The following is a 17,656-nucleotide window of genomic DNA, read 5'->3' as shown; positions in this document are numbered from 1 at the left end:
TATTTTGGCTTGGCGTATTGTACATGGTTTAGGGTTAATGGGATAATATGATTTTGCTTAATATCAAATAACTTGACAAACAAGGTTAATGGCTAAATATGATTTTACTAACTCAAGAACACAATTGATAATGAGTATGAAAATACAAAATCCACGAGGCGTTTTCGATTCACAAACCGGCCATCTTCTCTACTGTGCAATGGCACAAGGCCACCAAGTGGTACAATTCAAAACAACAGAACATTTCAAAAACTAGATAATGACATAAAGTACAGCAGAACCCTAATCGCTTAAGTTTGACAACCAATACCTAGTGAGTGACTGGTATTCCCCCTTGTTCAGCTGTCAGGAAGTCTCATCACTACTTCAGATGGTGGTCGTAAAGTGCAAACCATCTCTTTCGTCTTCCCAAAATAAACCTGCAATAAGCAGATCAATGACAATTTAAATTCCAACGATAAATATACGAAGCCCTTTGTAAACCTTACTGTTTAGTCACAACTGCACAGTGGTTCAAGTGCCAGTGAGACATCTAGTACGTGGTAACCCAATGCTTTCAGCGGTCATGGATGGCTCTTAGTTCCATAACTTGACAAAACATTGTGTAGACGGAACTGTAGAGCAGGATGTAGAAACGTAAGTGTGCATGTAAGGAAGCACAGTACCTGATCGAGTGAATTTCTCAGCTTGCTCTCCATTTCTTCGATCATTCTTCCCATGTTACAAATATGGCCTTCTTGAATTGAGAGGTGCATATTCATCTACAAAGCCAAAAAGAAAGAGTACTTGATCCATCCCAGGATATCATACAAATAGTACATGCAGGGTCAGCACAGAAAAACAGATGTTGAGTGATCATTCAAACAGCAAATCTTGTGCTCAATTAATTTAAACCATATCAGCTCCAACAATATAACACAATCACAGAGATTTCACAGCACTTTCATTGGCGTACATCAAGTTTTTCTCTTAACTATCAAAAGAGAGAAGAGTACCATTTCTCCCCGAACCGACTTATTTGTACCTCTCAAAAAAATGTTTCGACAAGCAAAATTGTACAGAAGATCAAATTCCTCGATTGAAAAAGAATAAAGTGTGATTACGTGTCGTCTAATTGATCCAGACAAAGTGAATGTGCCTGATGACTCATTATCAGTAGTCAAAGGCAGCATGACAGTGCTGGTTAAACGGTAATGAGCTGTTCCTTCCTCCTCCGGACCCACCTATGTAAAAAAAAAAAGGTTCCTGAATGACAGTTAGTGGAAGTGTGAAAGGGGGGAGAGTGTCAGAACTACATGAACACCTTCACCACAGATGTACATTGTTCCTACCATGACAAATAGAGTTTACCTCAATCACATGTATAGCATCCCATGGCCCCTCCTGCAGATAACCTCTCCGACCTTGCCCTGTCTTGGAGCCATCTGAATCCCCTCAAAAAATAAAAATCAGCAAATACACATATAACAGAACATAAATTGAATTTTGCATCTCCTAGGAGAAAGTTCAGGCAGTATACCTTTCTTGATTAAAAAGCAGCCGACAAAACCTTCGTTATCATCCTCCCACATATAAACTGAAGAAATGCCACCTTCATAGTACCTACCAAATTACCGGTTAATCAAGCTGTATAAAATCTTCAGAAGGAAACAAAGAACAGAACCACGATGCTAAAATAAATTGCATGAGCATACTTACGACACATTCTTTCCTTTTTCCTTTTTTCGAAAATTTGCTACAACAACAACAACAACAACAACAAAGCCTTTTCCCACTAAGTGGGGTCGGCTATATGAATCCTAGAACGCCATTGCGCTCGGTTTTGTGTCATGTCCTCCGTTAGATCCAAGTACTCTAAGTCTTTTCTTAGAGTCTCTTCCAAAGTTGTCCTAGGTCTTCCTCTACCCCTTCGGCCCTGAACCTCTGTCCCGTAGTCACATCTTCGAACCGGAGCGTCAGTCGGCCTTCTTTGCACATGTTCAAAATCACCGGAGCCGATTTTCTCTCATATTTCCTACAATTTCGGCTACTCCTACTTTACCTCGGATATCCTCATTCCCAATCTTATCCTTTCTCGTGTGCCCACACATCCCACGAAGCATCCTCATCTCCGCTACACCCATTTTGTGTATGTGTTGATGCTTCACCACCCAACATTCTGTGCCATACAACATCGCTAGCCTTATTGCCGTCCTATAAAATTTTCCCTTGAGCTTCAGTGGCCTACGACGGTCACACAACACGCCGGATGCACTCTTTCCATCCAGCTCGTATTCTATGGTTGAGATCTCCATCTAATTCTCCGTTCTCTTGCAAGATAGATCCTAGGTAGCGAAAACGATCGCTTTTTGTGATCTTCGCTAGATTGCTCCGGTCATTAGTGTGGATAAGTATATAAATGGATAGAGATAGGAAAGCAAACACAAGATGTACGTGGTTCACCCAGATTGGCTACGTCCACGGAATAGAAGAGTTCTCATTAATTGTGAAGGGTTTACACAAGTACATAGGTTCAAGCTCTCATTTAGTGAGTACAAGTGAATGATTTAGTACAAATGACATTAGGAAATATTGTGGGAGAATGATCTCGTAATCACGAAACTTCTAAGTATCGGAGTGTGGTGTCGTCTTGACTTGCCTTATCTGTCTCATAGGTAGATGTGGCATCTTCTCTGGAAGTACTCTTCCTCCATCCAGGGGTGGTATCTTTAACTGGTGGAGATGCACAAGGTAATGTATCAATTTCACTTGAAGCTTACTTGTAGTTTCAGGCTTGGTCAAGCGCGATACAAACCATGTAGTAGGAGTCCCCCAAGTCGCCGAGCTAGGGGGTCTGCTGAAAGAGGTGACAGACAAGGTAAGCAATCAGAGCTCCGACTGATTGTTCACCTTCTCCCCATCTTGCAGCAGCATGAAGGATAAAGAGAAGAAAAATGAGAAGAGATGATATGAGATACTTTTGCTTTTGAAGAAGTAACTTTCCACAGGCTTATTCTTGAACTGAGCTGGAGGGTTTTCTGGTTTCCTCCAGAGTATAAGGCCGACTGAAGAATTTGAGGGTCAAAACAAGTCCATCAAATCTAGAGTACGTTCCACCCTGCTGATATGGGATACTTTTGCTTTTGACAGAGTAATGAATGTATCGGCACGTGTGCTGTTACGCTTGTCTCCACATGCTTCCTTGTATCCTTCGCACTTGCCCTATCTGTTCCTCAAGTAGATGCGGAATCTTCCCTGGAAACATAAGATGTTGAAGATGAGTACTCGAGAGCAATGCCAGGTAAGTAATCAGGTAAGGGGTTCCAGGCAGTCAGTTCCTGGCTGGAAGCTTGATTCCAAGTGCTGACTGATTGCTCTCTTTCTCCTTGTCTTGCAGGTAAAAACAAGGCCAAAAGAAAAGACAGGGAAAAAGCATGATATGGGATACTCTTGCTTTTAACCCTGATGATATGAGATATTCTTGCTCTAGTATAGCTTGTTTGCAGAGGTATTATCGGGGGGAAAGAAAGCTGAATATTTCGAAAGGCTTCGTTGGGAGTGCCCTCTCAGATATGATGAAGGGTTGAGCATTTTTGCAGGTCTGCCTGTCCGTTGGGGATGGAGGTCGACATATATAGGAGTCTCCCTAACAACAAGTAGTAATGCTATTCCTTTACCCTGCTTGGTCATAGCACGGTAGTGAGAGCTGCCAGTTTCACATGTTTTAACTCTGTCAGAGCACTTTGAAAAAGTGGTCTGTGGTATCTGGCTCTCGAGATTCGGAGAACGATGCCTCTTCGATTTTTGAGAAAGCAATCATGCTGGGGGTATGACTCTCGAGATTCGGAGAGCAGTGTCTCTTCGATTTTTGAGGAAGTAATCATGTTGGGAGTCTGGCTCTCGAGATTCGGAGGGCGGTGCCTCTTCGATTTTGGAGCAAGCAATCTTGTTGGGAGTGTTGTCTCGAATGTGAGTAAAGGTTGGGCATGTTTGCTAGTCTACCTTGCCACGAAGCACAAAGGTTGACACACAGGGACTTTCCAATTATCCAGCAATGGTACTGTTCCTTTACCCTCTCTTCGATTTTGAGAAAGTAGTCATGTTGGGAGTCTGGCTCTCGAGATTCGGAGGACGGTGCCTCTTCGATTTTGGAGCAAGCAATCTTATTGGGAGGGTTTTCTCGAATGTGAGTAAAGGTTGGGCATGTTTGCTAGTCTACCTTGCCACGAAGCACAGAGGTTGACACACAGGGACTTTCCAATTATCCAGAAGTGGTACTGTTCCTTTACAGTTGTGGGTAATAATATGGTAGCTAGACCTTCAAAATTTATGTGTCTAAACTTTTGTTAGTGCTGTTTCTTTGCTATTCTTTTACCTTTCTTGGTCAGAGCGATGTAGTGAGAGCTGCAAGCTTCACGTGCTCAACTTTGGCAGAGAACTTTGGCAAAGTTATTTGTGGTACCCATGAGCTATTGTTGCGTGTGGGAAGTGGGTGATTGAACAGTAAGATTCATGTGCTTTCTACTTCACCAGAAGTCTTCGACAGAATGCCCATAATTTCTGCAAAGCTGAGTGTGCGTGTGACAGGTGCTGACAAGGCTAGAAAAGTAGGTGCCTCTTCGATTTCTGAGATCGGCCCTCGTGGTCTCTGAGCAGCCTAGCTTTTGAGAAAGCGAGCGCCTCTTCGATTGATTCGGAGAACGATGCCTCATCGATTTTTGAGAAAGCAATCATGCTGGGGGTCTGGCTCTCGAGATTCGGGGAGCAGTGTCTCTTCGATTTTTGAGAAAGTAATCATGTTGGGAGTCTGGCTCTCGAGATTCGGAGGGCGGTGCCTCTTCGATTTTGGAGCAAGCAATCTTGTTGGGAGTGTTTTCTCGAATGTGAGTAAAGGTTGGGCATGTTTGCTAGTCTACCTTGCCACGAAGCACAGAGGTTGACACACAGGGACTTTCCAATTATCCAGCAATGGTACTGTTCCTTTACCCTCTCTTCGATTTTTAAGAAAGTAGTCATGTTGGGAGTCTGGCTCTCGAGATTCGGAGGACGGTGCCTCTTCGATTTTGGAGCAAGCAATCTTATTGGGAGTGTTTTCTCGAATGTGAGTAAAGGTTGGGCATGTTTGCTAGTCTACCTTGCCACGAAGCACAGAGGTTGACACACAGGGACTTTCCAATTATCCAGCAGTGGTACTGTTCCTTTACCCTTGTGGGTAATAATATGGTAGCTAGACCTTCAAAATTTATGGGTCTAAACTTTGTTAGTGCTGTTTCTTTGCTATTCTTTTACCCTTCTTGGTCAGAGCGATGTAGTGGGAGCTGCAAGCTTCACGTGCTCAACTTTGGCAGAGAACTTTGGCAAAGTTATCTGTGGTACCCATGAGCTATTGTTGCGTGTGGGAAGTGGGTGATTGAACAGTAAGATTCATGTGTTTTCTACTTCCCCAGAAGTCTTTGACAGAATGCCCATAATTTCCGCAAAACTGAGTGTGCGTGTGACAGGTGCTGACAAGGCTGGAAAAGGCTGGAAAAGTAGGTGCCTCTTCGATTTTTGAGATCGGCCCTCGTGGTCTCTGGGGAGCCCAGCTTTTGAGAAAGCGAGCGCATCTTCGATTTTTGAGATCGGCCTTCGTAGTCTTTGAGCAGCCCAACTTTTGAGAAAGCAAACACCTCTTCGACTTCTGAGATCAACCCTCGTGATCTCTAAGCCGCCCAGCTTTTGAGAAAGCAAACGCCTCTTCGATTTCTGAGCAGGCGCCTCTTCGATTTCTGAAGCTTCGTCGAGTGCAGATTTTTATAGGGGCTGGCATTAAGTTCCAAAGCACACTTGAATCTCCACCAGTAGAAGCTTCATTCTTGCACTTCTAAGATCTTGATTTGTCCAACCTCTTCTCTCTTCAACACCTTTGAAAATGTCTGGCCCCTCCGACCGTCATTTTGACTTGAACCTTGTTGAAGAGGCAGCCCCGCCTTCTCCAGACAACATATGGCGCCCATCCTTCGTCTCCCCTACTGGTCCTCTTACCGTTGGGGATTCCGTGATGAAGATTGATATGACCGCTGCGGTGGTGGCCAGGAACCTTCTCTCCCAAAGATAACAGACTACTTTCCAAACGGTCTGATGAGTTAGCTGTTAAGGATTCGCTGGCTCTCAGTGTTCAGTGTGCAGGTTCTGTGTCTAATATGGCCCAACGCCTATTTGCTCGAACCCGCCAAGTTGAATCATTGGCGGCTGAAGTGATGAGTCTCAAACAGGAGATTAGAGGGCTCAAGCATGAGAATAAACAGTTGCACCGGCTCGCACATGACTATGCTACAAACATGAAGAGGAAGCTTGACCAGATGAAGGAAACTGATGGTCAGGTTTTACTTGATCATCAGAGATTTGTGGGTTTGTTCCAAAGACATTTATTGCCTTCGTCTTCTGGGGCTGTACCGCGTAATGAAGCTCCAAATGATCAACCTCTGATGCCTCCTCCTTCTAGGGTTCTGTCCAGTACTGAGGCTCCAAATGATCCCCCTCCGGTGCCTTCTCTTTCTGGGGCTCTACCGACTGCTGAGACTTCTCCTAAGCAACCTTTGTGAAGGCTCCCTCTTGTGTGCTTATTTTGACTCATGTATATGTACATATTTGTAGCTTATCGGGGATATCAATAAATAAGCTTTCCTTCATTTCAACGTATTGTGTTAAATACACCAAAGCCTTCTTCGCTAAGTTCTTTGAATTTTCTTTTGTTAAAGCTTGTATGTTGAAGCTTTCTGAGTGGAGCATGTAGGTTGGGGTAGTGTTCCCTTAATTTCCCGAGTGAGGAAAACTTCTCGGTTGGAGACTTGGAAAATCCAAGTCACTGAGTGGGATCGGCTATATGAATCTTAGAACGCCATTGTGCTCGATCCTGTGTCATGTCCTTCGTTAGATCCAAGTACTCTAAGTCTTTTCTTAGAGTCTCTTCCAAAGTTTTCCTAGGTCTTCCTCTACCCCTTCGGCCCTGAACCTCTGTCCCATAGTCGCATCTTCTAAACGGAACGTCAGTAGGCCTTCTTTGCACATGTCCAAACCACCGTAACCGATTTTCTCTCATCTTTCCTTCAATTTCGGCTACTCCTACTTTACCCCGGATATCCTCATTCCTAATCTTATCCTTTCTCGTGTGCCCGCACATCCAACGAAGCATCCTCATCTCCGCTACACCCATTTTGTGTACGTGTTGATGTTTCACCGCCCAACATTCTGTGCCATACAGCATCGCCGGCCTTATTGCCGTCCTATAAAATTTTCCCTTGAGCTTCAGTGGCATACGGCGGTCACACAACACGCCGGATGCACTCTTCCACTTCATCCATCCAACTTGTATTCTATGATTGAGATCTCCATCTAATTCTCCGTTCTTTTGCAAGATAGATCCTAGGTAACGAAAACGGTCGCTCTTTGGTATTTCTTGATCTCCGATCCTCACCCCTAACTCGTTTTGGCCTCCATTTGCACTGAACTTGCACTCCATATATTCTGTCTTTGATCGGCTTAGGCGAAGACCTTTAGATTCCAACACTTCTCTCCAAAGGTTAAGCTTTGCATTTACCCCTTCCTGAGTTTCATCTATCAACACTATATCGTCTGCGAAAAGCATACACCAAGGAATATCATCTTGAATATGTCGTGTTAACTCATCCATTACCAACGCAAAAAGGTAAGGACTTAAGGATGAGCCTTGATGTAATCCTACAGTTATGGGAAAGCTTTCGGTTTGTCCTTCATGAGTTCTTACGGCAGTCTTTGCTCCTTCATACATATCCTTTATAGCTTGGATATATGCTACTCGTACTCCTTTCTTCTCTAAAATCCTCCAAAGAATGTCTCTTGGGACCCTATCATACGCTTTTTCCAAATCTATAAAGACCATGTGTAAATTCTTTTTCCCATCTCTATATCTTTCCATCAATCTTCGTAAGAGATAGATTGCCTCCATGGTTGAGCGCCCTGGCATGAACCCGAATTGGTTGTCCGAAACCCGTGTCTCTTGCCTCAATCTATGCTCAATGACTCTCTCCCAGAGCTTCATTGTATGACTCATTAGCTTAATACCCCTATAGTTCATGCAATTTTGTACGTCGCCCTTATTCTTGTAGATAGGCACCAAAGTGCTCATTCGCCACTCATTTGGCATCTTCTTCGTTTTCAAAATCCTATTGAAAAGGTCAGTGAGCCATGTTATACCTGTCTCTCCCAAAAGTTTCCACACTTCAATTGGTATATCGTCTGGGCCTATTGCTTTTTTATGCTTCATCTTCTTCAAAGCTACAACCACTTCTTCCTTCCGGATTCGACGATAAAAAGAGTAGTTTCTACACTCTTCTGAGTTACTCAACTCCCCTAAAGAAGCACTCATTTCATGTCCTTCATTGAAAAGATTATGAAAATAACCTCTCCATCTGTCTTTAACCGCGTTCTCTGTAGCAAGAACCTTTCCATCCTCATCCTTGATGCACCTCACTTGGTTTAGGTCCCTTGTCTTCTTTTCCCTTGCTCTAGATAGTTTATAGATATCCAACTCTCCTTCTTTGGTATCTAGTCGTTTATACATATCGTCGTAAGCCGCTAACTTAGCTTCTCTGACAGCTTTCTTCGCCTCTTGCTTCGCTTTTCTATACCTTTCACCATTTTCATCAGTTCTCTCCTTGTATAAGGCTTTACAACATTCCTTCTTAGCCTTCACCTTTGTTTGTACCTCCTCATTCCACCACCAAGATTCCTTTTGGTGTGGGGCAAAGCCCTTGGACTCTCCTAATACCTCTTTTGCTACTTTTCGGATACAACTAGCCATGGAATCCCACATTTGGCTAGCTTCCCCCTCTCTATCCCACACACATTGGGTGATTACCTTCTCTTTGAAAATGGCTTGTTTTTCTTCTTTTAGATTCCACCATCTAGTCCTTGGGCACTTCCAATTCTTGTTCATCATTTTGTAAGTGTTTTATAAAGTTCAACCAATGCCAAGAACAACAGAAGAATGAGGTAAGTAAAGGACCTCACAGGTCACGAAAAATGGCAAAGATGTCGTTTGCTTCAACTTCAAGTTTCCTCAACTCTAAAGATGGGAGGCTGCCGTCTTCTAGCAGCGGATGATATTTGTTTGACCAAGGTGATCTACATGGAAATATAGTAGCAAAAATATCACCATAGGCAATCGATGTTCACAGAAGAGAAACGATTGTACGAAAAAATAAACAACAGGATTACACAGTTATACATGCATTGCACTAATCACACCAATATATGCATGTGAACCAAAACAATAAATTAAATTAAATTAAATTAATCAAACTATATCAAACATCCAGATTCACAAATCAAGGCCAGATCTGCTACCTCTAAAATGTCCTAAAAAAATGTAGCAATTAAAGTGTAAAATATCAGAAAACTAACACCAACCCATCAAATTTGACAAAAGATTTGAGGGTTTTACCTGTAAGAGTCTGCATCTCTGTTATATTCACACAAAATGAACTCCTTCCCGTATTCCATATCGCACAAAACCTGAGTTTCGGGAAATCAGAGCAACACAGTGACTACAATTTGAATTTCAAGACAACATTTTATTTTATTTTATTGGGACTTCAATGAAACCCTATGAGAAAGAAAATGGAAAGTGAAAATTGGATTGGATTGGATTGGATTGGATTTTCTCGGAAAACAAACAGGGGAGAACCTGGAGAGGCTGATCGACTTGAGAGAAGGGCGGAGAGAGCCGTCTCAGTGTGCATGGGAGGCATCCGACGCATCAGTGCCATCGCTGCTTCCATTTTCCCCTTGTTTTCTTTTTCTTTCGTTTCTCTGGTTCGAAATTCGGATTTTGATTTCTTTCGTTTCACGAGTCTCTAATTTTTTGGGTTGTTTGTTTGTTCGGATATTATAAACTCCGAGAAACAAAAAGAAAAGAGGCGCCTTGTTTTGTTTGACCCGAGTTTCCCTCGCGGGAATTCCCCACTCACACGCTTATTTGTGACCATATTATTATTTTTCATCATTTTTGGTTGACAAAAATTGTTTTATTAATTTAATTTTAGATTATACCTTTCCTCTAAAATGTAGAATATCATTATAAAAACAAAACAAAAAATTATTTGGATATGTATAGAATAGGAGGCAAAACTTAGAGTCAAGGATGTTCATTGGAGATAAAACCTTGGTTTCAAAACTTAAATTTTAGTTTTATTATTAAAGTATGTGCATTAGAGAGAAAACGTTTTTTGTTTTGCGCCCCTCTAGGTTTTAGATAGACTTGCTGTTGGTGGCATTTGAGGGTTCGGCGGTTCTAACAAAATATAATATTCGTAGGACCTCTTCTGGTACTGTATAACTAGTACTTGTCCTACTGAACTGCACCTAGACTTTCTATGCTCTGATTAGGAGTATTTACACTTGTATCTCATTCCTAATACTTTCTGCTTATAAGTGCACATTAGTAGCTTTCGTTTTTTATTTATTCGTATATCTCTTATCCTTATCGCTTCCGCACTGTGCATATGGCTACGTCACCCTCACATGACGGTCAGCACGCCTTGATTTTTGGTCGGGGTGTGTCATTTATTAATTGAGTTTTAGATTATACCTCTCCTCTAAAATGTAGAATATCATTATAAAAACAAAACAAAAAATTATTTGGATATGTGTAGTATAGGAGGCAAAACTTAGAGTCAAGAATGTTCATTGGAGAGAAAACCTTGGTTTCAAAACTTAAATTTTAGTTTTATTATTAAAGTATGTGCATCAGAGGTATTAAAACAAAACTCAAATATTAATTTTTTTTGTTGGAATAACTTTTTTCACAACAGTAAAGAAGGAAAGCGTTTTCTATACACGCATGTTTATTTTCAATATTTCAACTAAGTAAATTAAAAGAAAATCAATAGCAAATAGGATGTTTTTTTTTTATTATAACAAAAAAATGTGGTAAAAACATTTTCCTCAAAAGAGTTGAGGATGCCATGAAGAGGGGATCTTTTGCACACCCAAAAGGAATGTGGCCTCTCTATGGTCTCAATCATTGACTGATACATATTAAATTTTAGATAATAAATTTAAAAAAGTTAAATTTATAAATACGTGTCAATCAATAATTAGAATCACAGAAAAATTGTAGGTGCAGAAAATGAACTCTGCTTTTGGAATCGGACTCAGAAGAAAAAGCCGCCCAAGTACCAGGTAAAAAATGACTTTTGTGGTGAAAAAGTCGGTTAAATGATCGGGGGTTTGTGAGGACTACAAACTGTACACTCTTTGTCCATGTGCTTTTTAGCCTTTTATGCTACGTATGCTATTATTCCTATTTCCTACAACATTTTGTTGGTAGCCGTTTGGAGGAGAGTCCCGCCAACAAATGGCATACCCACTCAACAAAATTGGCCTTTGGAAATCTAATATGGTCAGTAAATTTGCGTATAATATATGTATTAATAATTATGTATGTATACGTATTTTAAAAATACTCTGTTTTTTATACACTTATTATTGATTTGTTAAATTGCATGTATTTTAAAATTTAAAATTTTCACGCTTAATACACCTTATTTTGCAACATTTTTTAATAATACATATAAAATTCACATATTCTATTCGTATTCTTAACAATTATTGAAAAACAAAAATAAATAGGTATTAAAAATATATAAGAATTGCGGAATAATATACATACATATTTTTCATGTTCTATACCTAATTCGTATTTTAAATTAACCCTTGCAATACTTATAGCTAGTGGGATATTGTTTTGATGTGGTGGTACCATAAAGTATATCCTAAGATGTTTTACCTATTTAACGAGGATGTAATATGCAAAGACATTCAGATTTCTCTTGTAATAAACGGTTATATGTGGTTCATAAAAAGAAACGGTATCACTTAGGCTTGATTAGCCGTGACACTAGAGTTGAGACGGCAGCACTTAGGAGTTGCCATTTACTCCACCTTCCTCGTTAAGCGACTTCCCCTCTTTTTTGATACCCAAACCCCTCACGTCTCAACTCTTCTGGTTATTGTTTTCCTCTGGCATAACTCCTAATGTTACTTTCATCCCCACAACATATGTCATTACTCTGTGGTCTCTATCCGGGACTTCCATGGACATGGTCATCAAGCGATTGGTCTCGGTGGTTCGTTCCTCTGCTGCTTTTGCTCGTTCTACTTCCCGGAGAGAAGAGAGAGAGAGAGAAAGAGATGGATAGGTGGTGATGGAGCCTGGTATGGAGAAGGCCGGGGGATGCTGGCGGCTGGTATGGGGAGCGCCGGGGGTGGCTTGATATGGTTGGGTTTTCAACTTTCTTTTACATCCACTTCTATTATTTTTATAATTTTCATGTGCCTTGTTTTATTAACACTTTCGACGTGTTGTTAAATATACCCGCGTTTTCTTAACAAGTAACTTTTTCTTTTTGGCCAATTTTTTTTTGGTCGAATTTCTTTTTGGCCAATTAATTTTTGAGGACTTGAACGAGGTGTAGTTGACTTGACTTTGCTAGTTCGATTAAAAAACCGTCTGCCCCCTGGTGCCAATTTGCAGTTCCGATCAGACGTCAGAGAATCGCCGAGTTGCCAACAGCACGATGTATACCCCGTGCAGCAAGTACGACGTGTTCTTGAGCTTTAGGGGCGAAACACGCAAGGGCATCACGGACCACCTCTACTGTACATTGAAAGACAACAAGTTCAATGTCTTTCTGGACGAGGACGAATTAACTAGAGGGGATGCTATAACAGAAAAACTGAAGCAAGCAATCGAAGGGTCCAGACTTGCTGCCATCATGTTCTCAAAGGGGTATGCGGAATCCAGATGGTGTCTTGAGGAGCTGGTGGAGATCATGGAGTGCAGAAGAACACTGGGTCAACTTGTTTTTCCGATTTTCTACGATGTTGATCCTTCAGATGTCAGGCATCAGACTGGTAGCTTTGCAACGGCGTTTAAGAATCATAAACAAAAGTTCAACGAAGGAGTGGTCCGATCGTGGAGAAATGCTCTTAATACAGCTGCAGGGTTGAGCGGCGAGGATTTTCGAGTGACTGACGGGTAATAACCTGCTCATTTCCTTTAATTTGAGGATTAATATACTATCTTACTAGATATCAGAGTGTTCGGTGATGACTGTTTGTAGAAGTTTAACTTAGTATGTTCGAATCTTATACACTCCTAATTAAATTCTGCACTCATAAGGATTACGGTATATATTGGTACATTTTAATCCTTCAGTCTCATAGTAAATCTTACTTTTCCTTAATTATGAATTTTAATTCCAGGCATGAAGGAACGTTTATCAGGAAAGTTGTTGGCCAGATCGCTAGAAAACTGAAGAAAGCATGCTTAAATGTAGCCAGAAATCCAGTTGGAATAGATTCTCGTGTGCAAGAAATCAGTAATTATTTAGATGTTGGAGGATCCAATGATGTTCGCATAATTGGAATTTGGGGGATGGGCGGACTAGGTAAGACAACGATTGCAAAAGCTATTTTCAACCAATACCAGCACATGTTTGATGGTACATGTTTTCTTCGAAATGTGAGAGAAGATAAGAAACTGGTTGATTCGCAAAACATACTTCTGTCTAATATCTTGAGATCGGGAAACATAAAGGTGAGTACGGTTGATGAAGGGACCGAGGAGATAAAAACAAGACTTGGAAACATAAGGGTTCTTGTCATAATTGATGATATAGACTGTGTGGCACACATAAATACATTAGCTATAAAACGTGGCTCGTTTGGTCCAGGAAGTAGAATTGTTATAACAACAAGGGATGAACATTTGCTACAGACACTTGAAGTGGATAAAATATGTTCTCTGCCAGCAATGAATAAAGATGAAGCTCTTGAGCTCCTTAGTCGGTGTGCCTTTAGAAAGAATTATCCTAATGAAGAATATCTCGGAGTCTCAAGAGAAGCTGTTGATTATTGTGGGGGTTTACCACTTGCACTTGAAGCTGTAGGTTCTTACCTACGTACAAAAACCACAAGAGAATGGACAAGTGCATTGAACAAGTGGAAAAGATCACAACCTTGTCAGGAAATTCCCAAAATTCTTAAGGTAAGTTATGACGGGCTTACTGATGGCCAGGTGAAGGATATATTCCTTGATATATCATGTTTCTTTATTGGAATGAACAAGGACCGTGTCATGGCAATAATGGATGGGTGTGACTGTAATCCAGCAATAGGCATTAGAGAACTCCATGATCGATGCCTTGTAACTGTTGATCTAGAAGGCAATCTGATGATGCATCATTTGATTCGAGACACGGGCAGAGAAATTGTACGTGCAAAATCCCCTAAGAAGCTTGGAAGTCGTTGTAGATTGTGGGATCATGAAGATGTAAAACATGTATTGAGGAAGCAATGTGTAAGTACATCCCTCAATCAAATTTCATTTAATACATGTGCGTAATAAAGGAGAAAAAGTTATACTGATTTTGTTTACTGAATTATTTGAAAATTATCCCTGTAACACAGGTGACTAATTTAGATTGTTAAAACAGAACTGATGTCTAAGCAAACTCTATGGCATTGATCCAGTACTGGTGCTTTGCACTGGTTAAAGTCTAAGCAAATTTTCCTTGTCTTACTTTAGTTTCTTTTCCTTTCAAACAGGGAACGGAAGAAAATGAAGGAATTGCTTTAGATTTTCCAGAAGCTGACAAGCTTAGCTTCAGTACAGAAGCATTCAGAAATATGCGGAACCTGAGATTACTCAAAATAAAAGGCGTAAATTTCACTGGACACTGTAAACATCTTTCCGAAGAGTTAAGATGGTTAAGTTTGTCTGAGTTTTCTCTGCAGGCCATACCAGAAGATTTTAATCAACCAAACGCAGTTGACATTGACCTGAGTTGTAGCAATATACAAGTCTGGAAGAACTCGAACGTGGTACAATACAAACCCAACCAAACTATCAATTCTTTCCACCAGGTTGTTTAAATACCAACATCATGCTTTCTCCTTCTATTTGAATTTTGATATTTGTTCCCTTTTGTCTCAGTCACTTGAAAAGTTGATGTTTCTCAATCTTGGTTATAGTGATCACCTGAAAGAATCACCAGACTTTACAAGAATCCCAAATATTGAGAGATTGATACTCGAAGCCTGTAAGAGTTTGTCCAAGATTCACCACTCCGTAGTACAATTGAAGAACCTTAAGTATTTATCTGTTGCGAATTGCGAAAACCTTCAGGAAATCCCAGATTTACCAACAAATTTGGAAATCCTGAAAGCGGATGAGTGCATTGCATTGGAAAAGATGCCAAATTTTTCAGAAATGTCAAGTATGGTAGAACTGCATCTGAATCACTCCCCCAAACTCACTGAGATTCTAGGCTTGCATAAGTCGTTTAACACTATGAGAAGGATTCGTATGGAAGGGTGCACCAATCTCACTGCTGCTTTTAAAAAAACAATCCTACAGGTCATCTCTCTCTCTCTGCACTCATCCGTATACAGCTTATACATACATGCATGTATTAACTTTTTGTACAAATCTTAATTACTTCATGGTATAGGAATGGAGCGCGAGCAGAAATGGTGATCTTTTTCTCCCCGGAAATGATTTTCCATCAGGGTTTACATCCGCTGACCCTAAGGGTGAAATAGTTGTGCCGCAATGTTTTGGCTATGATGCAAAAGCATTGACTCTGTGCATTGTGTATTCTTCAGACGACTCCCAATCTGGTGATTCTCTTTGCATCCGTGTTGCAAATCGTACCAAGCACACTGAGTTTTTCATCTCTCCAATGTATGCCACCGTAACAAATCGCCATGAAAGTTATATTTGGCTGGGACATTTATCAAACAATGAGCTCAAGGTGAACGGTGGGGACAAGATAAATGTTGGTGCACACTTTTTAGAACACGGGAGTACTGACGATATTCATCTGAGGGTGCAGAAAATAGGTGTTTACCTGGAGCAGGAAAAACTAGTCAATGAATTAGCCAATTTTATCAGGCGTTCAAGTGAGTATGACAAGGATGTCAATCTTATGCAAGACCAGGTTGGACTTTCATCTGAGGAGAGTCGATCTCGTAAAAGACTGAGGTCTATCCCTGGGCTGAAAGATGCAAGAAATTGATGCCCTCATAAACAGCTGCATGGACTACGAGAAACAAAAAGGTGCGTAATACCGAGCTACAGCCATTAGAATTATTATTTTTTTAATGAAAAGGAGCAATTGAATTTTATTCTTTCAAGATTAAGGGCTCGTTTGGTGATATTGCTGTGTTATTTTAAAAAAAAAAAACCCTATTATTTGTTAAATAAAGTAATTAGGTGTTTAGTAAATTAAACTTGTTGTGGACACACTGTTCATTCATATTTTTAATATTTCTTATTTTCTACAAACTCTCTCCATTTCCTCCATCTTCTCTTCCCATACCCATCCTCACTCTCTCTTCGCTCTTTGTAATCAAGATTCTTTGTAATTCAAATTTTGATTTTTGAAGCAGCAATTGAAAAGCTATAAAGCTGAAATCAAGCAAAAGATTGTATAGAAGAGTGTCTGTTGGTGGTGCAATCTGGACACCGCATTTTCTCGTCAATGTCCAATCTGTAAAGCTCAGACCTCACCAACGCTATTGAAAGTCAGAAGTTTGACGGATTCGTCGCATGCGGCCTCTCCCTCACCTTTTCTCTCAGATACACAAAGCTCAAATTCCATTACAGACGGCAGAGAGCCAAAAGTAGCATAGAATCTAAAATGGGTATCCTTCTCTTACCACTTTTGAAGTTGGGTCTCTTTCTGTTAAACAAGAGTCCTTGTCCCAGTCCAATCCGCCACCTTTGTAAACAAACCAAATCATATTTATATATTTCATCTTGTCTGTAAGATATAGATGGTAATACTTTGTATCTCAGTAGGACTCTTTGTAATCCAATGTATTTATACGTTATCAAATGCTTGAATTTGTGCTACAGCTTCTACAATTCAATTTACCTGTTACAGGTTTTCTACTCTCTCTCTCTAGACTCTGTTCAGGCCAGATTTGTCCCTCGCACAGTTCTTCGGGGTTTTGCCTGAAAGGTTTGCTGCTTGGTGTGCTGCAATATGAGTTTGCTGTTAGTTTGAATGGTGCCTTTGTGGGGCATTTGTTAGGCCTTGAGGCTCACAATCAAAACTAACATGGATCTGAGCGTGCTACTGTTATCTTTGTATAACATATTGTTCTTTTTTAGTTATGAACTGGGTTGATTACTTGCGTCACAAGTTACTTAGACTTCTTGATCTTCTTGGATTGTTACAGATGAATTAAGTCTGTATAAGGTTCTTTTTCTTGCCTTGTAAACATTTACTCATGATAACATATGTCGAGATAAAGGGAGTTCAGGGTCTTTCTAACCATTTCATTGATTACAGTTAACACTAAAGAAGCAAGGTTAATTAGCTTAGCCAAATTAATCATAATTTTGAGCGAAAGTAAGTTGAAAATGGTTTAAAACACAAAGGTAGATGCATTAAACAACATATCTACTTTATATAAGCACAAACAAAAGAGACTCAGGCAAGATTATAACCTTGTCGAGCAAGGTTCATCCTCTTGCAGCCATTTCTCTTTGTATTTTACAGGGGTTGTAATATTTGGAGAATGAGAGATAAAGTAGGTTTACTAAAGGGATTTGATGCTACAATACTGGGAAAAGTAGCAGAGC

At 40.4% G+C, this 17,656-nt stretch overlaps 1 protein-coding gene and 1 pseudogene across 1 annotated transcript; one reads left to right on the top strand and one right to left on the bottom strand.

The window, feature by feature from the left end:
* Positions 1 to 102: 102 nt before the first annotated feature.
* Positions 103 to 9,874, bottom strand: LOC114827513 (F-actin-capping protein subunit beta-like; annotated as a pseudogene).
* Positions 9,875 to 12,413: 2,539 nt separating this feature from the next.
* LOC103430909 (disease resistance protein RUN1-like) lies at positions 12,414 to 16,938 on the top strand. Its single transcript, XM_029109418.2, has 6 exons — positions 12,414 to 13,039; positions 13,267 to 14,362; positions 14,611 to 14,886; positions 14,999 to 15,421; positions 15,516 to 16,123; positions 16,456 to 16,938. The coding sequence occupies exons 1-5, from the start codon at positions 12,579 to 12,581 to the stop codon at positions 16,080 to 16,082; spliced, it is 2,823 nt and encodes a 940-aa protein (XP_028965251.2). The 5' UTR covers positions 12,414 to 12,578; the 3' UTR covers positions 16,083 to 16,123; positions 16,456 to 16,938.
* Positions 16,939 to 17,656: the final 718 nt, after the last annotated feature.

The sequence above is a fragment of the Malus domestica genome, chromosome 10, assembly GCF_042453785.1.
Source record: "Malus domestica chromosome 10, GDT2T_hap1".
NCBI classification, from domain to species: domain Eukaryota; kingdom Viridiplantae; phylum Streptophyta; class Magnoliopsida; order Rosales; family Rosaceae; genus Malus; species Malus domestica.
Note: the sequence above shows the minus strand (reverse complement) of the source record. Positions and strands in the feature narration are given on the sequence as shown.

Excerpts from the sequence above, each read along its gene's own strand:
- LOC103430909 (XM_029109418.2), top strand. The coding sequence starts at position 12,579 with ATGTATACCCCGTGCAGCAAGTACGACGTGTTCTTGAGCTTTAGGGGC. Across the intron at positions 13,040-13,266 it reads GATTTTCGAGTGACTGACGG|GCATGAAGGAACGTTTATCA; the intron begins GTAATAACCTGC and ends TTTTAATTCCAG. Across the intron at positions 15,422-15,515 it reads TTAAAAAAACAATCCTACAG|GAATGGAGCGCGAGCAGAAA; the intron begins GTCATCTCTCTC and ends TTCATGGTATAG.